Below are 26475 nucleotides of genomic sequence, written 5' to 3'. Positions count from 1 at the left end.
TTTTGCCATTAAATAGGAAGCTTTGTGTAAACTAATTACTAGGTAATCATTGTCTACCGCCAGCGTGCTGTTCCTACCTTTTATTTTATTCGAAAAATGCACAGATCTCGCAGTCTGGAACCACTATACCTTCCAGCCATTAGCTCTCACTAATTCATAGCATTATTGTGCTAAGATTGTAGGAGTTGTAATTGTTGTGGTATCAGTGCTGTTAATTACCGGAGTAAACAGTTGAAATGGTGCCAAGGTCTATTGTACAAGGCAGAGGAAAAGGAGGTTTAAATGTTACTTCCACCATCTGGGGACTGGAGGAGAGGCAAATGCTAGAAAACAGCAGTGAGGCAATATCAGAACTTCAGCTCCAGGGTTTGAGGCCATATGGATCCAGAATATTTTGAATCAATTGAATTTAAGTGCCAGTTTGTAGCAATAACAGTGGGGAAGGAGAGGATAAAGCAAGAGCACTAAAGAAATCTGAAATGCCTTAATGTTGGTGCAGCCAATAAAATGCCTGCTTGGATTATTTTAAAAATGTTTGTTTTGCTAAAATCCAAAAAGTAACACATAGGCAACTCTGGGAATAAAAGGAGTTTAAGTGTGTGTTGTTTGTGAAAAACAATGCAGGTTTTGTCTGACAATTCCTGTAGCATTACAGCAATTTCCATAAAATTCCTGGGAAGTGACTGTGGGTTTTCTGTACAAGGTTTTTTTCTTTCTGAAACCACATTTTTGGAATTAATTAGAATATTTTGTTTACATATACAAACCAGAAAGGAGAGGAAGTCACAGAAGTGTAGCGAATTTATAGAGATTGAAACAGAGAAAACTCAATTAATTGGGAAAATAATTTTCATCTGAGGGCATCAAAATTGGTTGTGCACTTGCAGAAATCTCACTAAAATACAGGAAAATGCCTTCAAATATTCCTGATCTCATTTTGAATGAGAATTAACATCCCAATGTCCTGAACTTCCAGATGCTGCCTTTGAAATAAATATGTGATTGTTGTTTAAAAGAGAGATTTTTGAAGATCATGACAATTATGTTTTCTTCGCTCTGAAGGAAGATGTGGGCAACCTTGAACATGCAGGATGCACCTTGCAAAAGACACAGTTTGGAAGATTTATTTGGATTAGAAAGCAAACTAACAATGAAAATTATCCTAATCCTAAATTGCCATTCAGTGGATAAGCAAGCAGAATTCTTTGAGGAGTTCATGGCACTTCGAAGATCCTTTTTCTGGCTGATTTTTGGCAGCACAGATTTGATCTTTGATTTCCCTGCATAGATTGTTTTCTGAGCAGGGATCTGGCAGCAAATTGCTGCTGCCAGCTTCAGAGTGTTTGCAGGAAATAGGAAGGATCTCTCTTCCTAAACAATCCTGGTTTATTTATTTTTTATTGGTCTGTTAGCAGATGTTGAAGTAGTTCAGGGCACAATGTAAACATGTGCTTGTCAATGGATGGTAAATAGGAAAGTGCACAATGAGAGGAGCACTTGGGAGGGGGTTTGGAGCAGGGCAGGGGGGGGTTTGTGGGGTTTTTGTGTGTCTGTAGTTGAATTTAGAATTGAAAGAAGCGCTTGATCTTTCTGTACCGAAACCCTCAGCGTGCAGAGCGGCAGCGCCAGCCCGGCCGGAGAAACGTGGCCCCATGTGGTGTGAAAAAAGGAACAGCACTTGAAGGGCTGGAGATTTGAAAGGGAACTCAGCTCCTTGTTCTGGGAGTGTGGGAAGGGGCTGTTTGTGGGGTTTATTGAAGCGTGGCAGATGTGCCTCAGCCCCACAAAAACCCCTCGAGTGGGAGCAATCCCGGCCCCGTGTCCGGCTCCGAGCGAGGATGAGCCCAGGGAAGTGCAGGATTCTGGGCTCTGTGTTCAGCATCCCACTCAATGCCAGGCAGCTGAAATGGGCCATTAGCTATCAGGGAAAATTGTCTTTGCTCCTTTCAGCAGATGGAGCAAATATTTTACAAAGCAATTTTACATAGGAAAAACATTTGTGTGAGGCGGTAATGACGGCTGTTTGCCATGATGGGACCTGAGCTCAGAACATGCCTTTCCAGCTCTGGGGAAGGCAAAATTGGCACTTTTTTAATTTTAAAATTTGCAGTTAACAGTGAAAAGCCCAGGCTTTAAATCAGGTGACAAACTTCAAGATAGATAGAGGGGTGCTCAGTGTGTCGCTTCCAAAGCCGTTCCCAGTTTTATAGATCTCTCCATTTATTCTGTTCACTGTGGTACTTTGTGCTTCTGGCCAGGGTGGACCTATCTGAATTAGGAAAGAAGTGTCCAATCAGTTTAATTTGCAAAATAGGAAGTAATGGCAGTTATTTGGACATTTGGGCAGCAGTCACTGGCTTCTTCCATGGTTTCTGTGTCACTGAGAACATCAGATCGAGCTGGGCTGGACCAATTCCCATCCAGACTGGAATAACTTATCCCAGCTCCACTGATCACAAGAGAAAGGATGTACTTATAAATGGTAGGAATTGTCATTGTGTCATCCAAGTGGCAAAAATTGCCACAGCTCCACTGACTGCAGCAGAGTCGTGGCACTTTGTATTGCTCAGGAGCTCTCTGCTGATTTTATTCCTCTTTGGCCCACTCAGCTTTACTTACTTGGAGTTCCTTTCTTCACTCTATTTGCTTGCAAGGTCTAAATATTTTCCTTTCCATCTGACTTTTAGCTAAAAAGCCCTGGGTCTTACACATTCTGCTCTGTAGCCTCTTTCTTGCCCCAGATCTTTCTTCCTGTTTCTATTTCTTCTTCCTATTTATTTATTTATCTTCTCAACAGTCTTTTCTTTGCTGGCTGATCTATCTCCAGCAGATTTCCTACCACTGCCTTCAACATCTGCCACACTTGATCCTAATCTTTTGTTGCAACTGCCTAAGAAAACCTTTCAAAATTCATCTTGCAGAAGAGTGAGAAATTATTTCTCATTTAGTGGGAAAAAGTTGTAATTTTTTAATTTTTTTTTTTTTTTGGTGCTTCTTCATTGTTATAAAAGGGTGCAAAACCAATTTGGAGAGATGTAAAGATTTCTACATGATGTAAAGAATATTTGGGCTGCTCATTTCTCTGCTAAGAAACATCAGCTGCAAGATTTGAACAAATGCTCCCTGTTTCAGCTGAGCCTGTGGTCCTGGATTGTTTTGGACCACATCAAGAGATAAAACATTGGTAGGCTCTGCTGGAGATGCTCTCCAATTTAAATGAAATTAGCCAGCTGAGCACTGATCCTTTTAAAAGGTTTGACTTCATGAGTGAATGTTGGATCCAGGCTTGAATTTGCCTACTAAAACTCCCTATAATCAGGATTATTGCCTTTTTAGAGCTTACAGTTGCAAAAAAACGCCTCCAGCCAGAATTCCAGGTGCTGATCCTTAAAGGGTGACTCCCTCCTGTGAGCACCCCGATAGCCCAGGCAGTGTTCAAAGCCCTGCCACGTGTGCTTGGAGCTCCAGGGGAGTGTGCCAGATTTCCCTCAACTGATTATTTGTTTAAAATCCTGCTTTGTTTGTGTCAGACAGCCGGGTTTGGTGCTCACATCCTCCACAGTCACCAGCGCTGGGGCTGCCCCTGCATCCCTGGAAGTGTCCAAGGCCAGGTTGGAGCCTGGGATAGTGGCAGGTGTCCCAGCCCATGAAAGGGGTGGAATGGGATGGGATTTAAGTTCCCTCCCAACCCAAACCACTCCAGGATTCCATGATTTATTATCCATCACCTTAGATGTGCAAGAAGAACTTTGAAAAGGCAGAGGAAAAGTCCCCTGGAAGTTCTGCCTGATTTTGCAGCCAGGTTGGGGAGGTGTCTTCCACAGCCACGCGCGATCCTCCAGCTCCAAGAGACAGCTCGGAATTGTTGCACTGGAAAGCTGTGTCCCAGTTTGTTACTCACACAAGCCTGGGCACAGCACTCCCAAATGCCTCCACATCCAGCAGACATTCCTGGTTTTCACCCCCTGTGATTTATCAAAATCTTCCAGGCAGCCACCGCACACCTCTTGCTTTGTTTGTTTTTGTATTTCTGTTGAAATTGCTCAATACCCAAAGTCAGCAGGTCTGAGGGATGAGATGGGAGTGACAGAGGTGTTGCTGGATGCACTGCCAGCTGTGAACTGATTTGTGGGGCAGCAATTCCAGCACATCCATCATGGCTCACATCCTCTCTCCAAAGCCACGGTGATTTTCACGAGCCACCTCAGCCTGTGCCTTGTTGGCTCAGCAATAATTCAGCACAAACACAAACCCACACAAGGCCAATGGATATTTGCTCACTGCTCTGCTGTTCCAGTCAGCTCAACCATCCAAAACCAAAATTCCTCCTTCAGATCCTGAGGAAATGAGCAGGGTAAAGACTGAAGCTGGGTAAATTCTGAGCTTGGATCTCGTGTTTTATGTGCTCCTTTGCTTCTGGGTAAATTCTGAGCTTGGATCTCATGTTTTATGTGCTCCTTTGTTTCTGGGTAAATTCTGAGCTTGGATCTCATGTTTTATGTGCTCCTTTGTTTCTGGGTAAATTCTGAGCTTGGATCTCATGTTTTTTGTGCTCCTTTGTTTTTGCCATGAGGTTGTGCTGCTTAGTGTATTGATTTATGGACTAAAACCATTTTTAACCCCCCTTTTGGTGATATTTTTTAAGTCAAGAACATCCTTTTCTCCTTATTATATGATAGGAGCCCACATATCCCATATCAGCATCACCATCTAAGCACCTCAATATTTTTAAGGCATTTTTTCCCTCAGTTCCATGTGAGGCAGGGACAGCAACAGATCCCTTCCATGGCTGGGCAGCTGAGGCACAGGTGGAAAATCCCTTTCCTGAAGGCTGAAGGTGGCTGCAGGCAGGACCAGGGTTTATCCAGCTCTCCTGCATGCAGAGTTAATCCCAGATTCCCCAATTGTCCAGAGAAGCTGTGGCTGCCCCTGGATCCCTGGAAATGTCCGTGGTTGGGTGGAGCAGCCTGGGATAGCAGGAGGTGTCCCTGCCCATTGCAGGAGTGGAACTGGATGGGATTTAAGTTCCCTTCCCACCCAAACCATACAGTGATTCTAATCATTTCTCCATCCTCCTCGTTCTGGTAGGCAAATCACAGCGAAGTCATTCAGAATTTGCATTTTTGGTTACTTTACATCATGTGCTCCGTGACAAAGCCCATCTCTACAAACTCACTGCTCCGGAAAAACAGCTTTAATTTTTTCCTTGCTATTCTTAGCTGTCAGCCATGAGGTTTCCTCATGTTCCTCCAGAGCCTGAGATGAAGTGATTGTGGCTGAGGACATTGGCAGGATCAGAGGAGGGTTGGTCATTTCTGCAGCACGGGGTGCTGAGGAGAGAGGATGGAAAACAGAGGAAAGAGCCCCAGGGGAGCAGGGGGAGGCTCATGAAGCAGCAAGAAAAGGAGCCTGAAGCAATCCAGTCAGGGTCCTTGCACTTTATATGCTCCTGTTCTTCTGGGACTTTGGGGAGCAGTAAAAGCAGAGCAGTTACTTGCTGTATTTAATGGGGCTGGGCTGTGTGTGTGATAATAAAGAATTTAAAACTAGGAAAAAAGCTGCTTTAGCTGTGGAGTGACTAATCAAATTCCACCAAAGACACAGGCACTTGGGAGTTTGCTACAGATATTTTACAGATTTAAAAGGATATCTCCTGCTTTAGAAATGCTTTTGCTTGATTATTCCTAATTTTTTTTTCCTAACTAAAGCGTATTTGGGTTGATAAAGAGCTTCAACATAGAACCAGTAAAACTATTGCTGGCATATGTGACTATTTCAATATGCTGCTTCGAAATACCAGCAATGTACAAGTTATTGACTGCTGCTATTGATCCCAAAGCAGTTACCAAGTACCTGGCATTTTCAGATGCCAGATCCAATTATTGATATAAATTATAATGCGAGAGATGCTGTGCTTGAGGGGGAGATTGGCTTTCAGAGAAGGACAGTTTGCAGGAGGAGGGAAGAAGAGCAAGTAGAAAAATTAAAAAAGGCTTCCTGACTGTGGGTAAACAGTAACCACATTTTTTTTTTTTTTTTGCCTGTTGGAGGCCTGGTTTTTAATCACCCCACAAGCAGTTTTCATTTCTGTAGTAAAATTGCTTGTGGTTCTATTTAATTTGTTTCTGCAGGAGCTAGCTTTGGTGAAGATCTCCCAGGAGCTGCCGGGCCTTTTAGCACAGCACGTACAGCCAGTCAATGAGAAACGATTCCCTACATGGGAAAAATTCCTCCAAACATTTCTTACTCAAGGTAAATAAGACTGCAAAGTCGCTGGGAAGTGTTAGAAGGAGTAATTATGCCATATTGTCTGCCATATTCTTGTTAGTCTTGGGCCCATTTAAATATTTATCTCCTTTTATTTCTCCATTACGCTTCAAATGTTCATTTACCAATGAATTATAGGCCACTGTTCTATCATTCATTTGTCCTATCCAAGCTTTTAATCCATATTAATCCTGGGTTCTGAATCCATAAACACAAGCTCCTTAATCCTTGGGTGCTGCACCAAAGGCTGTCGCATATGGGGAAAGGTTTTAGGCAATTCCAGCACGTGAGGTAAATGTGAGAATATTTAATATATAGATTTCTTTATGGAAGAGACACGGATGAGTCAAAGCCTTGAAGATATTTTTCTTTTTAAATAAACTTAACACATCTAGGACCAATTTTATTACATAGCAGTTTATCCCGCCAAATTGGGTTATGGCATTACACGCAATGAAAAGGCAAATCCAGAATGCCAAATCTTGGTGGTTTTCCTATGGAAAACCATGCTGGAAGTTGTTATTTCCATGCCAAATTCCTCTTGTGGGTGAATGCCACAGGCAGACTCTTATCTAAGACCATTACATGGATGGGAGTCTCCAAGATGAGCTCACAGCAGGAGTTACAGCTCCCCCCAATCCCAACATTGCATTTCCCAGCTGTTGTGGGCCTGGTGTTGAGCTGGATTCACTCCCACTATCCCAGAGCCTGTTTCTCCAGTCAGCTGTGGGATTTATCCAGTTTGGAGTGGGATTGAAAAGCCTCTAATTAAACTCCTTTCTCCTCCAAGAGATCCATGATTCTGGCTCTGCTGCTCCCATTCCACTGATTTATTTGCTGTGTGTCCAATCCCCCCTGGAGCTGGTGGCTCCATCCTGTGCACTCCAAAGGGCAGCACTTGTGGATTTGATTCCAAGAAAATTCCTTTCCAGGCGGAGTGATCGAAGCCTTCCCGTTCTCGGCCAGCGTCGCCAACCTGACGGTGGATCTGCTGATAGAGCCAACGGGGGAGGTGACACTGCTGTCATCTGGAGATCAGCTCCACGCTGAGGGGCCCCTCAGATCTTCAGGCACCACCATCCCACAGCGTTCCGTGGATCCAGAGGTTCTTGGAGTTCTCTGCTTGAAAATTGGGGAGGCCTGTAAATCCAAAGGAGTGCTGGGCTACTTCTCCGTGGACTTTGTGGCTTTCACCCATCCCCAAACCAGGGAGCAGCAGGTGAGTGGGGCAGGTTTGTTACCTCACCCTGTCTTCCTGAAACTGAGAAATTCCAACTTTCTTATGGAACTCCAGAAAATATCAGGAGAAAGCTTTGTCCTTTGGAACAAACAATTTCCAAACTCTGGGGCGTGTGAGCTGAGGAAAGCACATGGGGTATTCTAACAGCCTCAGATGCAGACCTGATGCATCTCATTGTTTTTCACCCTCCTGACATTGTTTTCTTCTGGAATCCTCACTGAGGACACCTCAGTGTAAAAGGGAACATCCCTGGATTTTAAGGCTGTGGGGAACTGGGGAACTTTCAGGTTTTTGGTAACTGACAGCACTGCAGGGTGGCTGTGGTGCACCAGAGAATGAGAATAATCATGGAATCATGGAATGCTTTGGGTAGGAAGGAACCTTGCAAATAATCTCATTCCAACCCCTCATTCTAACACTTCCCACTATCCCAGCTTTCTCCAAACTCCTTCCAGCTTGGCCTTGGGCACTTCCAGGGATCCCAGGGGCAGCCACAGCTTCTCTGGGCACCCTGTGCCAGGGCCTCACCCTCACAGTGGTTTGTGAGCTCTGGAATTCCCATGCCAGTGATATTTGACTCCCAAAATGGATGTACACAGGCATCATAATCAGAACTCTGGATAAGCCATATTGGATAAGTTCCATGGAAATAGCTTTAAAAAGATTAAGGGATGTCATTTTCACCCACAGAAGTCCACGGGAGTTTTGCCAATTGCTTCACTCAAGCCAGGAGGTAACTGAAATGCAGGAATGCTTCCTGGATTATTAATTGTTGTGATACTTCCTGGCACAAACAAGGACACATTAAATCATTTAGTGATTCTTGTGTCTTCCTAGAATTCCTGTCTGTTCCATCTTGGTTTTCCTCCCTTTTTCCCAGCTGATTTTTACCTTAACATTTCCTATGTTTATCAGCATGTACCACAACTTTAACATTATTTAAGCACAGGTTTTTAAATTTAACTGGATGTGGAGGCAATTAATGAGGCCATCTGTCTTGGGAGAGAGAGATCACACAAAGGCCCATGTTCATGAAAGCACCATTTTTTTGGCAAACAAGAAATCCTTTCAGACCCTTGGAACATTTGCTCACTCGTTTCACAAGTGTCCACTCAAATGCATTAGGTGGGAGAATCAGATGCATTTTCCTGGAAGTACAGGATACTCAGGAATTCTTCCCAAGCATGTTTTACAGAAAATACTCATCTTTGGAGCACTAGGAGGAAAGGATGGATAAGGAATGTGCGTTGTCACACAGCTCAGTGGGAGCCTAGAGATCCAAGGGGCAGGGAAAGCTGGGGCTCCTCACAATTCCCTGTTTGCCTCAGGAATTTGTTTCCATCTCAGCTACACCTGTGCCTTGATCCTGAGGGGAAGGGAGATGGAGATGATGTTTTCAGTGTCTTGGGGAAGAAGTGGAAAAGCGTAATTTGGAGTGAACCACTCCTGATTCCCACTTTATTTTCCAAGATGATCATTCCAAGCAAAGCCTTGGAAATGTGAGTGAAACCAGAGTGAAATCCTGCCCAGTGTTGAGCGTCAGATCCCAGCTGGGAGCTGCACCCAGATAAATCCACTGGATTGAGTGGGAATATTTCAACACATCAACTTCCTTACATAATACTTTGGAGAAGCAGGATCCCAATCCCCTTTTTCCGTGGGTCTGACAGGTTTTACACGGCCCCAGCCTTTCCCAGCATTAATGAGGGAACATTGGATAAACAATTCCCACACGTGTCCGAAGATCTCTCCTGACAATGGAACATTTTTTATGGTTTTTTTTCCAACAAGAGCCACGGTGTTGTCATCAGCTGTCTCCCATCCTTATATCCAGCAGGACAGAGGAGTTGCAGAGCCCTAAAACTGAAGTTTTTGGGTGAGCCCCAGCCCATCCCAGCAGCTGCCACGAGATGGCAGCCGGATGAGAGCCTGCCAGCACCGCCCCAATCAATTCTCGTGCAGATTTTAAAAGTCGTAAAAGCCACTCTCTTTCCAACGCCCCATTGCATTAATATTTTACTAATTGACATTTTTACAGTATCACTCAAGCACTTCTTTAAAAATAGCACGGGAGCTCTTTACAATAACGCAGCCGTCGATACCAGCTGCAGACAAAACAGTTAAACGGGAGAGAGCCGAGCTGTAATTTAGTAACTCTTTAAGAATTTATGTTTCCTTGCCTTCTCAAGTTTACATTCTAAAGCTGAAGCGTTTTTATGGAAGCTGTAAAGAATTCTGGCATAATTGTGACTTTATTCACTGGAGATGTCTTCACCACGAAGCGCCGGCTCTGAAGCTGTGTGTGCCAAAGGAGAATCCCCTGGAAGCAAGTATTTCCTTGGATAAACGGCCAGCAAGTCTTGTAGGATGTATTTCTAACTATTATTTTTTCCATTGGTGGGATTCTGGAGAGTCCTAATATGTACTCTGCTTAGCGTGACCTAAAACCAGTCTTAAATCGATTTAAAATCTTAACTACTGCCTCTACCCCCTGCCTTTGAACTTTGATAATCAAATATCAGTTCTAGGCTGTTCTGTTCCAGTTTAATTTCTGAACGTAAATTCTGAAAATCCTCACATTTCAGATGAAAACTCCTTGTGTTCTGCTAATTTTTCCATGCACCCTATCAGGGTTTTACACCTCCAATCATAAATATGTACAATTACATCCGTGCCCTTATTGTATGTGCTCAGAAAATGGGGAATAATCTGTAGGATTTCATTATCCTTTACTTCAACTTCACCTTTGCACAGGTCATCTCCTAAGAGCTCCTGATTTACTGGAGGGGATGATTTATCTGGTCAGACCCCTTGTCCAGGCCCTGTATCCTCCCATTTCTGTAGCAGCACAAAGGAGATTTAAAGGGCATTTTTGTGTTTCCATGGCAAAAGGGAATCCCCTGCTAGGAAAAAGCTGGAAAATCTTGTGCCATCTGATCCTTCTTCCTTTCTCCCCCACCTCAGGGATGTTCTGGGACACATCCAGGGCAGGAGGGGACGTGGCCACAATCAAAGTGTTCTCGAAGAGTCCTGAGCCAGGAAAACCATCCTTGGGGGTGATCCCAGCTGGCACCAAGGAGTGACCATTTGGCTGCTCTCACTTCCAACAGGGGTGGTTCAGCCCCAGGCTCAGGGATGAAAGGAGGTGGACAGGTGGCTTCCAGCCATGTTTGCCTTCCTCCTGTTCTTCCTCCTCCTCCTCCTCACACCTTACACTGGAAAATGCAAAATATTACAATGACTTTAGCTGAGGAGAACGTGAAGCTTAAGGAGGTTTTGGAGCTCTCCCTTGTTACAGCAGGGGAGGGGATGGACACCTTCCTTCATCCCTCCTGGAGATCCAAACTCTTCATTTTGTAGGCAGCAGCAGAAATTGGGCTGAGGTGATGAAACCACATCCAAAAGCTATTTAGTCCCCTCTGGAAGCAAAGAGAAACACCCTAAACCAGTATTTGGTCAATCTTGTGATTTCCAGCATTGAAGTTGCCCTGCTAAAAGCTTTTTCTGTTCTTCCCTGCTCTCCCAGCCCCTTCCTTGGGCAAGCTGGAGCCATTCCCTGGAGCAGGGGATCCAGGAGAACTCCTGTCCTTCCCAGAGCAGCTCCTGGGCACGTGCCAGCAGGCACTGGAGCCAGGCTGGCATGCTGGGACTTTGTTTAGATGATGTGAAAAGGATCACACAAGTAATTAATGGGTTTCTCTCTACATCTGAAATTAAAACAATGCCACTAGCACGTGTTTTAATTGTAGGTACTGTCCAGGTGGGATCTGGGGAGGAACTCCTGCACAACGCTGGTGCTGCCCCACACCTGGTGGGGTTTGTGTGAATCCCTGGGAGGGTGGAATGAATTTATCCACTGCTTATGGCTGCTTAGCTTTGCCAGGCTGCTTTTTAAATGTTTTATCTGCTGTTAAATCCTCAGCCTCAGAGCATTTTGCTCTGGGACTCACTTCAGCCGCAGGGATGTTTTTGCTTAACCTTTTTTTACAGTTCCCCTTCAGTCCATCTCGCCTCCTGCAGCTCAGTTTGTGCCCAGCAAAGCTTCCTGGTGTGGATTTTGAGGTCAGGTGTAATATCAGGGTCTGGATTAAGAGCAAACACTTCACTTGGAGCCAGTGAACAGCCCTCAGATACCCAAGATTTTCAGTCCCTGGTTCCCTCAGGCAGCTCTGCCACTTCCTTCTGAGGGCAAAGTTTTAATTGGGAGTGTAAAACCCAGCTCAGATAAGATCTAGGACACATTGACAACAACAGATTTGTTGATAATATTTATCAAAATTAATGGAATGCTCCCACCATATGAATAGTTTCTAATTATTATTTGGCTCGTTGAAAAGGCTAGCACACACTAGAAAAGGAGAAATGGACAGCAAAGTTCTTCCTGTCTTGCAGAAGTGATGATAAATAATAAATTATTGAAGAAAATTAAGTATTATAATTGGGGAACATTCCCCTATTACTAAGTAAAGCCAGCCATTAGCATCCAATTTGCATTTTAGACCGTGCAGCAGGAAATATTTAAGTTGACAAATAGGATATTTAATACAGCAACAGATACTTGGCAGTTAGACATTAACAACTGTTACTGGGGTGATTTATTCCCCATTATCCAAAGGGCATTACTCTGTGCATATGATTCTGAAATTGACTCCAGTTTTCCAAGAGGCCTTGGCTGCCTGACCCCTTAATATCCTTATAATGAGTCCATTTACCATTCCAGGGCTGAGGAAGTTGTTCACGGGGAGATTTGTTTTAAGGGGTCCTCTGTAGGGCAGATCTTGGTGTGTGGGAACGTTGCTCACTGGCAGGGAAGGCACAGGGATTTTTTTAAGTGGGAAAAACCTCTGGGAAAACCAAGTTCTGGTTATTGGGGTGGAGGAGCCTTGCAGAAGCAATCCACAGTGCTTCCCTCAGCCTCGTGAGTCCTGCCTGAGAAATTATTTCTGAACTTGCAGAAGAGTTCTGCTTGCTCCTGTTTGGAAGTGGTTTGTGGAATCACAGAATCCCAGAATGGTTTGGGTGGGAAGGGACCTTAAAACCCATCCAGTGCCACCCCTGCCAGGGACAGGGACACCTTCCACTGTCCCAGGCTGCTCCAAGCTCCATCCAGCCTGGCCTTGGACACTCCCAGGGATCCAGGGGCAGCCCCAGCTGCTCTGGGCACCCTGTGCCAGGGCCTCACCTCCCTTCCCACCAGGAATTCCTTCCTCACATATTCATCACTGCCAGCCCTGCTCCAGCACCAGGAAGCCAAAAGCAGGAATGCCAACACACAGGACAAAAAAAAAGGCAGAGATGTTCCTTCACAACTGCTGAATTTTACTGTTCTTGTTGTTCATTTTAACTTATTTGGATGTCCCTCTTTGTTTTGATTAGGTGTGGGCAACAGACCTTGACCTTTGCTACAGTGACCAGCTGGCCCTGACTCAGCTCCTGTTGTACGTGACAGATGGAAATCTGGATTGTGGCCTGCAAGGACCTCTGGGATCAAAGGAGAGCAAAAGCCAATGGGTTCAGCACGAGGGGACAAAACCTGTAAGCAGTGATGTGGTCCCAAATATAATCCTGCATGGAACAGCCAGTTTATCTGCTCTAGAGGAGCTGAATCTGATCCCTTCAGGTTTTAAACTGCTACTCTTGGATTTTACCAGGTTAATAAAGCCATGGGATAACAGCACAGTAGGAGTTAAAGTGGAATAATCCCATCCCTGGAAGTGTCCAAGGGCAGGTTGAACAGGGTTTGGAGCACCCTGGGATAGTGGAAGGTGTCCCTGCCATGGCTTGCACATGGAATGGGATGGGCTTTAAGATCCCTTCCAACCCAAGTATTCTGGGGTTCTATAAAATGGGAAGAAAGGTCTTTAGAAAAGTCAGCATAATAAATGTATGTCTGTGTACATACACATAGGGATAGAAAACAAAAGCTGTTTGCCATACTTTGACAGAATATTCACAGCTCCCTTTTTTCCATCCATAGAGGAGGGAATGTATCACCATTCCAAAAATGTCATGGAGCTGTAATTTAGAGGTTAACGAGCTCTTGATCCATTGTTCTCGTCAAGCAACCACTTTTAGTTGGAGAGAAGTAAATTACATCTGATTAGTCCCTGTAGTCCAAGTTTCAGAAATGAAAAGTAATCAAGTAGCAACTTTTTTTTTTTTAATTAAAGTTCTGTCAGAATTAACATAAATTGTCATTATATGCTTTATTTCTAAATCTTTCTGTATTTCTTCGATTTTTATCTCCTAAAGAGTTAACTACAAGACTGCAGTCTCCCAGGAAAAGAGAAAAAGAAACAAACCAAGAGACAAATGTTTTTACTGCACATGATCTGTAATGAATGATTAAGTAAAACACTTTGTGTAAAATTATGATGTTAATAATGATTCTGTCCCTTTTAATTTATTAGATATTCTCCATGCTGGTAGGGTTGATTTTGATAAAACGGAGCAGCCCCGGAGTTTGTGCGAGGATTTTATTTTTAGAACTCCTTCTTTGAAAGAACAAATTTCCTAGATACTGCTGCTCCTGTAATTATGTACAAAACCAATCACTCATTATAGTTAGGATACATTATCTTCTAGACAGATGAGGCTAAATAAGCAACACATTAATAATTCATCCTGCAGTTCATTATGCATGTGTATGCATGCTTTGTAGCTGAAATAAGCACCTCATCAACCTGATGCCAACCCTTAAACAATAGTTCTGTGTTATTGCAGCCACATTCAAGTTTACGCTTGTTAAACTGCTGCTTGGATTATTTTATCAAGCATTCATTTATTTGTGGTCCCCTACTGCAGAGAAACAGATTTTGGAAGCTCCTTTTTTAAGTTAATGACTTGAGCAATGGGTGTTATTAATTCTCAGAATATTATAAACATGATTAATTTTCAGGCAGAGATGTATTAGATCAGGATTTCAGCTATGTCAACTTAAATGAGTCAACGTCAAAACAAATATCATTTTAGGGGAAATACTGTAAATTACAGGCTTTGATGTGCAGTGCCCCTGCTCCCAGGGAAGAGTCCAACATTAAAAATAACACCAGGAAAGCCCTGGTTTAGAACAGCTCTGCTCAGAGCTCCTCAAAGCAACATCTCTTGTTCTTCTGGCCTGAGCCAGAGTTTAAATTTGATGCATCACTGACCTTTTTCCAAGGGGGAGAGAGGGCAGGGTCAGGTGGGATATTTGGAATAAATTCCTCCCTGGGAGGGTGAGGGTGCCCAGAGTGGCTGTGGCTGCCCCTGGATCCCTGGCAGTGCCCAAGGCCAGGCTGGATTCAATGCTCTCATGGGGCTCAGTGACCACTGAAGCTGTGAAAACACCAAAATGTGGTGCAGAAAGAGCGGTTCTGTGGATCTGATTTATCACACAGGGGTTTATAGAAATGTCTGTGTCCAGCAGAGCCTGTGAGGAACAGGATTTCCTCCAAATGGAGTCTTACTTGCCACACTGAGTGCTCTGGCAAAAAGCTGTTTATAGAATCCCAGAATCCCAGGATGGTTTGGGTTGGAAAGGCACTTTAAGCTTATCCCATTTCACCCCTGCCATTGCAGGGACTCCTTCCACTGTCCCAGGCTGCTCCAAGCCCTGTCCAACCCGACCTTGGGCACTTCCAGGGATCCAGGGGCAGCCACAACTGCTCTGGGAAATCCATTCCAGGATCTCCCCACCCTCACAGGGAACAATTTCCTTCCAACATCCCACCTTACCCTACTCTCTATCAGTTTGAAGCCATTTCCCCTTGTCCTGTGCCTCCATCCCTTGTGAAAAGTCAGTAATTTAGCATTTAGGTTCTGATGTAAAGCGGTGTGAAAATGAGGAATGCTGGCTTGTTCTCTGCAGCCTGCCCCAAGCAGCCCCCGGTGTGCCGTGGCCAGCAGCCAGCTGAGACATTCCAGCCTCTCAGGGATCTCCTACAACCTTCTCCTCCACACCTGTAAAGCTCGTGGGGTTGGATTTGACCTCCAGGTATGAACAGGAAAGATGAGAAAATGTGAAATTCCTTCTGCAGAAGGTTTGTTTGTAAATTATTTTATGAGGAAACCACTTCTAGCAATGTAAATCATAAATCATGGAGTTGTTAGGGTTGAAAAAGGGTTTTAAGATCATTCAACCAGCAACCCACCACCCCCATGTTCACCATTAAACCATGTTCTCAAATACCACATACACTTATTTTTCTTTCAGTTTAAGTGTGTGTAAGACTTTCAGGGGTTAACTTGATTCTTGATAAAAATAACTGTTTAAGGAGATAATTTTTAAGTTACTTTTGACCACCTCTTACTGCTTTGAAACCCAAGGATTTGCTCTGGAATAGACTCTGCTGTATTTACTGTGTTCTCTACAATAGGTTGGAGCAATAATCTATTTAAACTGAGCAAGAATTCCTTACACACAATTCCAAACCAGCCCTTCTCAGCTATGGGTGTGTACTGTAACACATTCATTGCAATTACCACTCTTTCAGGAATAAATAAAGCAATTTTGTCTTAATTAACAGGAAAAACAAGGAACAGTTTTTGTGTTGTATGAAGACCAGAAGCGACACAGCCTGGGAATGATGTAAGTGTGGACTGTCCCTAATCCAGGGTGACAAACACCTGGGGACACTCTGGGACACAGTTTGGGAATGATGTAAGTGTGGACTGTCCCTAATCCAGAGTGACAAACACCTGGGGACACTCTGGGACACAGTTTGGGAATGATGTAAGTGTGGACTGTCCCTAATCCAGAGTGACAAACACCTGGGGACACTCTGGGACACAGTTTGGGAATGATGTAAGTGTGGACTGTCCCTAATCCAGAGTGACAAACACCTGGGGACACTCTGAGTGTGCAGGGAGTGACAAAGGCCAGGCAGGGAATGAACAGCCAGAACACCTGACTGTCACCTCCTGCTCACAGAAGTGCCCTGACTTCTCCCAAGCTTGCCTTTTGGGAGAGTTTTGGGGTGGTTTTAAGCAATTCAGTAATAAAAGAAGGGCAGGAATGTGCTGAGCCCAAGGGCTGGTGGCACTGCAGGCTCAGGACCAGCTGGAATTGGCTTCAGGAGAGCTGCATTCCCTGTCAGGAGCAATCTCTCCCATGGATTAGCACAGGCTTACTCTTCCAGGCAACATTATTAAAAACCTGACTTCCACCAGGCAAAGGAGGGTGAGGTTTAATGCCTTTTTATATTGTTCTTGCCCATGTTTCCTGCCAAAATAAGATGTAATAAGTGAGGAGCTGAAGCGTTCTGTTCTCAGCCTGTTCTGTATTCCTTTGATGCTGCAGCTATTTCATTAATGACCTGGATAACAAAACAGCTTCTTCAAGTGCTGGATGTGTCTGCAAGTGTTCTGGAGGGCAGGAATAGAATTCAAAATTATCTCCACAAATTGAAGGAACAATATGAGAAATCAAATTAGGTTTGGTTGGAACCAGGTGGAAGAAATTACATTTAGAGAGCAGTAATGAATATGAGGAACAAGGAGGTTTTGGGAACAGGATCTGTGAATCAAATGATGTCCTGATCCTGTGGAAAAAAGTAAATGTGTATCCTGGGAGATGCTGGAAGAAATCCTGCTGTTCTGTGAGAGGGAGGCAATGAAAATGTTTAGAGCTCTGGAGAGCATGACTGACATGGAAAGACTACAGAGGAGAGGGAGGGCAGAAATGGGATCTGCTAACGATCTCCCAGCACAGAAGAAGCCTCTGCAGGAAGGAAAAAACTGATTTTTTGGTAGTAGGACAAGAAGAAATAAACTCAGCTTGCAGCAAAGAGGATTCCTGTTGTCTGCCATCACATTTTCAGTGCATTTTCATAGCCTTAATTGGGAAATAATTTCAAGATTGTAGGAGCTGGAGCTTATAAAATAACTGAAATACCTGAAACATCTCTGAGAATTACCCATTTTATTCCATCAGAGATCTGTGGTCGATTCCAGTTAATGAGGCACATTATTCCTCAGTGTAATTCCCTGTTCCATAAAGCGTAGAGAGTCTGCGTGTACCACTGGGAAACCAAAGCCTCAAAAGCTGCAACAATCTCAGAAATGTTGATCCTGCTGAAACGTCTTTCCCAATTTTAGGCTGAAGCAACAGTTTTTCCCAACTAATGTGGGTGTTTCAAGTGTTCTGCTGCCTCAGTCCTACCTCAGCAGTCACCTTTTACTTGGAGTAGCTGAAACCTCTCTGCTTACTTCTGCTAAGTTGATTAATAAAAATTATTTATTACACAAATCCTTTCTGTTGACAAGTTAAAATGGAGCCTCATCTTTCATATCTCCCTGAAGATTTTCACCTTGTGAGATTGAAAATCCTCATTAAATTCCAGCACCAGGCAGGCACAAATGAGAGGGCGATTGTTTTTAAGCATGTGAAGGGAATCATTGGTAAACTCATTTGTTTGGATATCATTAACAGAACAATTGGAGAGGATCTCCAGGGGGTCCTCCTGACCTTTGCTCGCAATCTCTTCATCATCCATCAAGAAATATCAGCACCTAATATGCAAGGCGAGACCAATTTTAAGGTGAGGTGTTAATTAACTAACGATCCTGGTTAATTTCTGTACAAGGCCTGCAAATACCTCATGCTGGATCATAAACAAGTGCTAAACCATTCCTTTTTTATCACTGGCTGTGTGTGGTTTACAGTGTCTGGGTCAGTGTAGTCGGTCTCCCACGGAACCCGTTAGTTAAATTTAAGTTTGAAACTTTTTCTTTGAAAAGAGACATCCTTGAGCGTGAAGTTATTTGTAATCTAATGCTCCTGAGTGTCCTTTGGAAGAGCAAAGGAGCTGTTGGCACTGCCTCACACAGTTCTGTCACAATTGCCTGATTTATTTTAAAGGGACACCATCAAGGTAAGAATCTTAAATTAGAAACAAATTTCTCAGTTGATAATAACTGCTTGGATTATTAACACTGATTTCTTCTAAGCAGGCAGCCACTAATCCATTCATTCCCATCCCTCACCCCACCATCCATTTCCCAAGAGGATTTTGTTCCCAAATTTTCTCTGCTCTTTGAGTGTCCCCATCCCTGGAGGAGGGGGGAGGACAAAGCACAGGGGCTGCTCACGCTGGGGAGGTTCCCCCAGCTCTCTGCCAGAGCAGCCAGGAAAGCAATCACAGATCCAACCCTGTGACATGGAACAAGCCCTCCTGACAAAGCTGATTTTGGATTCCAGAGAATTGCTCAGCTTCCCACAGGGACTTCTTTTGCTGAGCTGCATCACCTTTAACTTTATAAAAACTTTGCAGGATCCTGGCTCTGTGTGTTTTGTGAAAGGGGAACGCTGTGTTAGATTTGTATCTTCAGTCATGTCACATAATTTATAGCAGATTCTTTCCACCCTGACTGGATTTTCAAATAGAGTGTGAAATGACAGATTTTGGGGAAGACATAATTAAATTTCAACATGTTACAGAATAAACAACAAGAAAAAAAATCCCATTTTTCAATATGAGGGGATGAAAAGCAACCACTGAACAAAAATATAAAAGAGAACTTTTCTTCATTGTGAGTGAACATATGTGAAATAAAACACTTGTTAGTTAATTAGGAGTACAAATTGCATTTTTATTTACCTGGGATTTGTACATATTTACTAATAATTCCCCCAAGTGTCCCCAAAGTAATATTAAATTTAATTGGTGCATCCTGTCCCGTGTAACCCTGTTACCTGTTCAAGGCAGGCACTGCCAGCTGTGCACCCTGGCTGCTGGATTCCATTATAATGCCCATTAAATAACTTGTATTCCTGAAATCTGTTACAGATGGCAATTCGAGATATTGAAGCAATTCTAGGAGTTACAGCAGAAAACAAACTGGGATTGGAAGAAGAGAAACCTCGGGAAGCAGATGCTCTGAAAGAATAGTTAACAGAAAATGTTCAAGTGCTTTATTCCTTATGCTTCTGGAAATGCTTCCTCATCTGTAAGAACAGGTTTGGTTTTCCTTCTGAGCTGGTGTGTGAAATAACGTTAACTGAGACAGAAAATCTCCGTGATTCCTGGCTGTGGCATTGGGAACATCCCACCTTTCTTGCTGAAAAGCACAGGATCATCCCAAGGCTCCTCATGTCCCTGTTGTCACTCCTGAAGTTCAGCATGTGGGTTAAAAATCTTATTAATGGGCTCCTGCTGCCTTTGTCACTCGGAGCAGGAGATCCACTGAAAAGAGCCCTGAGAGCCCAAATTTTCCAACAGGCTGTGGGCTGGAATACTGAACACTGAAAGGCAGGAAAGGAGGTCCAGGGTTAGACCTGGCAGAGACAGTCCAGAGGCCACCAGGATGAGCAGAGGGATGGAGCAGCTCTGCTGGGAGGAAAGGCTGGGAGAACTGGGATTGTTCACCTGGAGAGGAGAAACTTTGGGGTGACCTCACTGCAGCCCTGAAGGGGCTACAGGAAAGATGGAGAGAGACTACTCAGAAGGACCTGGAGTGCCAGGACAAGGGGAAATGGCTTCAAATGGAAAGAGATTTGGGTTAGTTGAGATATTAGGAAGGAATCCTTCCCTGGGAGGGAAGCGAGACCCTGGCACAGGTGCCCAGAGCAGCTGGGGCTGCCCCTGGATCCCTGGGAGTGTCCCAGGCAAGGCTGGACAGGGCTTGGAGCAGCCTGGGACAGTGGGAGGTGTCCCTGCCCATCCAGGGGTGAAGTGGGATGAGATTTAAGGTCCATCCCAACCCAAATTTATCCTATGGTTCTTTTGCCTATAAATGCCTTAATTTTAACCCCACTTTATCAATAATCCCACATTCCTCTGCAGAGCCATCTCTAATGTTGTGCTGAGTTTTCTGCTAGCTAAAGACTTTTGCAGCAGTTATTTTATGGTCATTTTCAGATTATCAGGAAGAACAGTAACAGCACTAATTCATCAACAGAATTCCACTTGCACTATGATTCCTGGAATTCCATGACTTTTGCAGATCTGACCATCTGTGTTTTAGATACTGGTGATCCTTTTGGTCACAGTTGCTGTGCACTGTTGTTAAAGGACAATATATTTGTAAAATCACCTTTATCCATCAAATCCTTAATATCCCAACAGACAACACATTCCACATTTTACTATGGAAGAGCAGATCTCATTGAATGAAGACTGTTATCCTAGGAATTGCAAGTATCCTTGGAATTACTTCCCAAAAAGCTGGGACAAAACCAGTTTTAACACAAACACTAAATGAGAGCAAGCAGTTGCACAAGATCAGCACCCAGTTTTTTTCTGATAGCAAATCTTTGATTCCTCAGCATGAAACATTATTTTTTGTGGAATTTTTACCTCTTCTACTTCGGTCACAGAATTAATTAATTGCAGATGAAAACATTTGCATAAATTCCGATTCCTGCTTCAAATCAAAATCCACAGGAGTATTTTTAATTCCTGGTTTTATTGCTGTTCTACAGCAGTGTAGTGTTGGGTTTGGATACTCCAGAGGCCACAGAGATTTTTCCCAAGGTGGAATTTAGCTGCACTTGAGCTGGTTTGCAAAGGGTTAAAGAAAAGGAAGCCTTGATCCAAGCCAGAACAACATAAGGTCTGAGAGGCTCATTAGTTCACTGGCACTTAATAGACTGCAGTGTCCTAGGAGGAAATGAAACCTGCACTTCCTTCTGCCTTTGTTCTACCCTGACAAAAGAAAACTGTACCTGTTTTTGCAGGAAACAAGCGACCTGAAAGTTCCCGTGGTGAGAGAGATTTCTCAGCCTGTGCAAAGTGTGAAATGTATTTTGAGGAGGGGGGAAAAAAAAAGTTTTTAATTACTACTAACACTTCTGAGCCTTGAGCTGATGGAAGGATTGAAACTGCTTTCACATTCAGCTCTCACATTCAGTCTCACATTCAGCTCCCATGCTGCTGGTGCCAAAACTGTGTGTTCTTTTAGCAATGCTGCAGACTGAAAATGAAATTATAACATTGGTAAAAAGTCAGGAATGTAATTCTCTCCACACTACTGCATTATTTATTCCCACTCATTAAAAGGGTAATAGAGTTGTTGAACTGTAGACTGAATTTCCAAACATGAGCTGAGAAGAAAACAGAACAAGTGTGAAGCAAAAGATTAAAGGTGCCCCAAGTGTGGCTTCTCATCAGAAACTGCCCCAGAAAATGCCAGATTTGGGCAAAAGCTGGAGCTACTTCCTCAGCTGCAGGGAGTGGAGGAATGCTCATGGAAGGAGGTGAGGGACAGCAGGTTTGGCAGCAACTGCAGAGGTTGCAGACAATTAAAATAAAGGATTTGTGCTCCCCAGGAGTCAGAGCTGGAAATGGAGATGTTTAACTGGCAGCACTTGGTGGATTTTGTTCCAGCCAGAGTTTAGTGTAGCACAGACCTCTTCAGGTCAAGAGCTACCTGGAGCTGATGACACTGGAAACTGGGTCTGCTGTTCTAGGTAGTTGGGTTTAAAGCCCTGGATAAAAAAGGAAAAGAAAAAGCTTTTAGCCCACATTTCCACATTTAGAATGACAACTCTGAGCACACAGCAAAAAAAAAGCAGTTTGTCAACCCAACCACTTTCAGATGTCTCCTGAAATGAAATGTTCACCTTCCCTCTTTCTTGGAAGATCTCCAGTACCCCAAGATCAGGAGAATTTACCACCTTAACCTAGGCTAAGGTAATAAATCCCTGGATTTTTAAGGCTATCCTTAAACATTCCTATCAAATCCACTTAACAATGGGATACTGAAAATCTGAGGCATCCCCTGCTACATTGTGCAGATCCTCTGTGTTTCATTTTATACTAGACTTTGTTATATTGAAGAACAAAAGATGAAGAACTACAATCATTGACAACCTTCATTAATGCAATTAATGAAATACAACAGCATTGCATCACTCTTAAGGTTCAATACTTTATTTCAGCCCTTCAGCACAGCACAAGGTTCCAACTTTTCTATCTTCAGCCACTGTTATCACTACTAAGAAAGATATTAAAGCTAAACTGTATGCTCTATTAATTATAGGGAGGTGAACTTGAAGGGGAAATTTGTTGCTGGTGATGATTAATAATTAGTTGTTCTACACACATGTAGTATAATAAGTAAACAGGGCCTATTATTGGGTAGTAATTGATTAATTACCGTGTTCATACTAGATAGCTCAATGGTCTAAGATTGCCAAGTTTGAGATACTGCTTGCAATTATTGAAAGAAAAAAAATCTGCTTCCATTTCTCAGTTTTCTGGACTTTTTCCCCCCTCTCAATCAGAATGCTAAATGGTTCAAAACCTTAGCTTTTACTTAGAAAAAATGGAATATAGGCTGTGATTTTAAAATATTTCTTTTGAAGGGGTCTGACACTTGATTTTAGGGAGGTCTGCCAGGTAAACCCAGTGCAGTGGGATATTCTCTCCCGAGCACAGGTGAAGCTGGTGATGCTGCAGGTGCTCCCTCAGCACGTCGGTGTCAACAAAACCTTTCTAAAAATGTAATTGTCCATTTATTTGTGATCCTCCCACTCCTCCCTCGCTCCATGCAGGGCTCAGGGTGATCCATCCCCTCAGCTCAGCCTTGGTGTGTCTGTCACTGAATCCCAGGATCCCCGAGGTTGGAAAAGCCCTCCAAGACCATCGAGTCCAGCCTGTGACTGACCCCCAGCTTGTCCCCAGCCCAGAGCACTGAGTGCCAACTCCAGGAATTCCTTGGACACCTGCAGGGATGGGGACTCCAAACCTCCCTGGGCAGCGCCTTCCAATGGCTGACCACCCTTTTTGTGAGGAAATTCCTGCTGCTGTCCACCCTGAGCCTCCCCTGGTGCAGCTTAAGACAATGTCCTCATCCTGTCCCTGTTCCCTGGGAGCAGAGCCCGATCCCCCCGGCTGTCCCCTCCTGGCAGGGAGCTGTGCAGAGCCAGAAATTCCCCCTGAGCCTCCTTTTCTCCAGGCTGAGCCCCTTTCCAGCTCCCTCAGCTGTTCCAGGGGCTCCAGCCCCTTCCTGGCTCCATTCCCTTCCCCGGACACGCTCCAGCCCCTCAGTGTCCACCCTGAACCGAGGGGCCCAGACCCAGGGGCCATTCCCTCTCCATTCCCGGAAGATTCCCGTTGTTTTCCCGGGCCCCTGTCCCGCTCGGTTCCCCGGGCGATTCCCGTTCCATTCCCTGTCCGTTCCTGGGCCCATCGGCTCTGGGTTCCCGTTCCATTCCCGTTCCATTCCCGGGCCCATCGGCTCTGGGTTCCCGCTCGGTTCCCGCCCCCGGGCGGCGCAGGCGCGGGGCGGGCGCAGGCGCGGAGCCCCGCGGGATGCGGGCGCTGCTGAGGCGGCTGCACGGCGCGGCCGTGGCGCTGCTGCTGTGGCGGGGCCCGGCCCCGGCCCGTCCCGCCGCCTCCGAGGTGCTGAGCCAGCACCTGCGGCAGCGCCGCCTGCCCCACTGGACCTCGTTCTGCGTCAAGTACAGCGCGGTGCACAACGACCAGTTCGGCCTCTCGCACTTCAACTGGCCCGTGGACGGCGCCAATTACCTGGTGCTGCGCACCGGCTGCTTCCCCTTCATCAAGTACCACTGCTCCCGCTCCGCGCCGCAGGACCTGGCGCTGCAGGACGCCTTCTTCACCGCCCTCAAGGTGCTCAACGCCGGTGAGTCCGGCCGGGCTCCGTGAGGGGCGGCCTGAGGGGCCGGGACGGTGGCTCGGACCGGGCAGCTCCGCCCCGCGCCCTCTCCTTTCCCTTCTCTTTCTCCCTCTCGCTTTCCTCCTGACCTTGTCTTTCGCCTGTCCCTCTCTTTTTTTCCTTTTCCCTCTCTTTCCCTTTTGCCCCTCTCTTTCTTTGCTTTCCCAGTTTCCCCTCTGTTTCACTCCTTTTCTCTCTGTTTCCCCTGTTCCTCTCTTTCTGTCCTTTCCCCTTTTTTTCCTTTCCCCTCTATCTCCTATTCCTTTTTCTCTCCTTTCCACTCTCTTTCCCCTGTTCCTGTCTTTCTCTCCTTTCCCCTTTCTTTCCTTTTCCTTCTCTCTCCCTTCACCTCTTTTTTCTCCTTTCCACTCTCTTTCCCCTGTTCCTGACTTTCCTTTCCCCTTTCTTTCCTTTTCCCTCTCTATCCCCTGTTCCTGTTTCTCTCCTTTCCCTTCTCCTCCTTCTCTTTCCCCCTCGCCCTCTCTCCTTACTCGTGTCCCTCCTCTCCCTCTCTCCTTGTCCCCCTGGCCGGGCTCAGGAATTCCCGAGCTGTGGCCGCAGGGCAGGGGCAGATCCGTGACTGGAGCCTGGTTCAGGAGAGGATTTCAACCAATTCGAGCTGCTCTGCCCGCCTGGGACAGCCACAGATCGGATATCTCGGTATTTAAACAGCTCAAGCCTTCGGTGGGGAGCGTTTTCCATCTGGAAATCCGGGTGCCGTGGATTCTGTCCTCTAAACAATCCTGAAGCAAAACTTTGAGGCAGTGTCTGATAGGACAAGAATTCTGATCGAGGAATAGTCAGGCGGCTTTGATCCTAATGTGCTGCCGGAATATAAGTCTTTAAAATAAAAAGGCTTTATCAGTACCTTATTAATATAAAAGTAGATATAATTGTTAATATTAAAATTTTTAATATATCATATTAAGTTTCGAAGTGTATAATTTCAAAACTTTGGCTGCAGATCCGAAGCTTATTTGAATGCCAGCAGTGACAGTGCCATAACATTTGATATGTTCTTTAATTTTGTATTTAATTTTTCACAATTTCCTTTACTCCACAAGTCTTCAGTGACTTTTTTTTAAAACTTATGTGCAGGTCCTAATTTTCTGATCTTTCCAGAGTTACGCAGTGAGAAGTTATGGTCACAAAGATTGATTTTTTAGTAGCACCTTTAAATATGATTTTCTTTTTCCCTCCACCCAGTCACACCTTTGTTTTTCTCACAACTACTCTCCATGTCGCATATTTAAATAATTATAAAACATGGTTAAAAAGGCAGTTTATTTCCCTCAGAATCCTGCTTGAAGCACTTAGCTTCAGGCATGTTAAATTTGGTGTTTCTGAATTCAGGGCCTAAATCCACCTCTGTTTTTCCTTTTATAATAAATAGAATATTGTCTGCAATAGTTTGGGTTTAGTATTTGGATGTATATATATATTTTAATCAGTAGAAATCACATGTATGTGGCAATGTTTCACTTCTTTCATCCTGTTTTCTTTTTCTAATAATTCCTGCATATTGCTGCTTCCTGCCTCGTGTCAACAGGAAAGGTGTTAAGCAACGACTGCTGCATTTAAATAAAGACAAAATTCATCTAAGGCAGCTTTTCCAGGAATGCCTTCCCTCTCATTTCATTTTGGAGTCCCCATTCCTCACTCTGATCTCCCTGGCTCACTGTGGTGTGTGTAACGTTTTTTTATCTCTCCCTAGGCATCCCAACTTTACTGTATGGAATTGGCTCCTGGTTCTTTGCCCGTGTCACAGAGACTGTTCACACCAGCCATGGCCCAGTCACAATTTATTTTCTAAATAAAGAAGATGAAGGAGCCATGTACTGAATATCTGTCCTCTGGTGGGCTCTGTGCTACAAACACCTGCTGCCTTTGACTAAAAACAACTGAAAAACTTGGTTTTTACACTGTGTTCTCATACTGTGCTGTTTCAGGAAGCTGTTGGGACCTTGTGGTTGTGAGAGATTTATTTTTGCAGAGGTCTGTGAAGTTGAAGAATTAGAATTTCTGAGGGTATGTCTGGAAGTCAGGAACTGCTGGACAAACCTGTGATGATTTAAAGAGATGCATTTATCAACTTGGAGAACTGAATTGTGGCCTGTGGGCAAGGAAACTGTGAATTTTCAGGAAATCTTTTCTCCCTGAAAAGATAAAGCTGCTCAGGTGTAGATCCTGTCTAGGTATTTCATAATGAATTAATTGTCACAGGTGTAACTGTGATTGAATCTGTGATCACAGTCACCTGGAAGAGTCTTTGGGGAAAAAAAAAGAACAACCCCACCCTAAAAGAAGGGCAAAATAGCTGTATCACATTTCTTGAAATGATATTTAAATAAAATATCCAAAATACA

General features: G+C 44.4%; 2 protein-coding genes across 21 annotated transcripts in view; both read left to right on the top strand.

The window, feature by feature from the left end:
* IQCH (IQ motif containing H) overlaps window positions 1-22742 on the top strand; it is a 67402-nt gene extending 44660 nt beyond the window's left edge. For all 18 annotated transcript variants that reach the window (XM_088062972.1, XM_088062976.1, XM_088062975.1 and 15 more), the window contains 7 exons: window positions 6132-6252; window positions 7200-7486; window positions 12884-13042; window positions 15357-15482; window positions 16015-16076; window positions 17919-18027; window positions 19276-22742. In XM_088062972.1, the coding sequence (XP_087919098.1) occupies window positions 6132-6252; window positions 7200-7486; window positions 12884-13042; window positions 15357-15482; window positions 16015-16076; window positions 17919-18027; window positions 19276-19377 (966 nt within the window). In that variant the 3' untranslated portion in view covers window positions 19378-22742. The remainder of the gene's footprint in view (window positions 1-6131; window positions 6253-7199; window positions 7487-12883; window positions 13043-15356; window positions 15483-16014; window positions 16077-17918; window positions 18028-19275) is intronic.
* A 999-nt stretch (window positions 22743-23741) lies between these two features.
* On the top strand, window positions 23742-26475 carry C16H15orf61 (chromosome 16 C15orf61 homolog). 3 transcript variants are annotated; one of them, XM_088063183.1, is made up of 3 exons: window positions 23742-24076; window positions 24648-24769; window positions 25824-26475. In XM_088063183.1, the coding sequence occupies exons 1-3, from the start codon at window positions 23743-23745 to the stop codon at window positions 25920-25922; spliced, it is 555 nt and encodes a 184-aa protein (XP_087919309.1). In that variant the 5' UTR covers window position 23742; the 3' UTR covers window positions 25923-26475. The 3 variants fall into 3 exon arrangements, with proteins under 3 accessions (XP_087919309.1, XP_087919310.1, XP_005521710.1); XM_088063184.1 differs by lacking the exon at window positions 25824-26475 and adding an exon at window positions 25659-25814; XM_005521653.3 differs by lacking the exon at window positions 24648-24769.

This window comes from Pseudopodoces humilis, chromosome 16 (genome assembly GCF_049639895.1).
Source record: "Pseudopodoces humilis isolate 2021_Gansu_Grassland_sample_001 chromosome 16, ASM4963989v1, whole genome shotgun sequence".
Lineage (NCBI taxonomy): Eukaryota > Metazoa > Chordata > Aves > Passeriformes > Paridae > Pseudopodoces > Pseudopodoces humilis.
The sequence above is the reverse complement of the archived record's forward strand: the minus strand, read 5'-3'. Positions and strand labels throughout refer to the sequence as shown.

Bases quoted from the DNA above. Each gene is read 5' to 3' on its own strand.
- C16H15orf61 (XM_088063183.1), top strand. From the start codon at position 23,743: ATGCGGGCGCTGCTGAGGCGGCTGCACGGCGCGGCCGTGGCGCTGCTG. The intron at 24,077-24,647 runs GTGAGTCCGGCC...GGCCGGGCTCAG, and splicing joins CCTCAAGGTGCTCAACGCCG to GAATTCCCGAGCTGTGGCCG. The intron at 24,770-25,823 runs GTATTTAAACAG...ATCTCTCCCTAG, and splicing joins GCCACAGATCGGATATCTCG to GCATCCCAACTTTACTGTAT.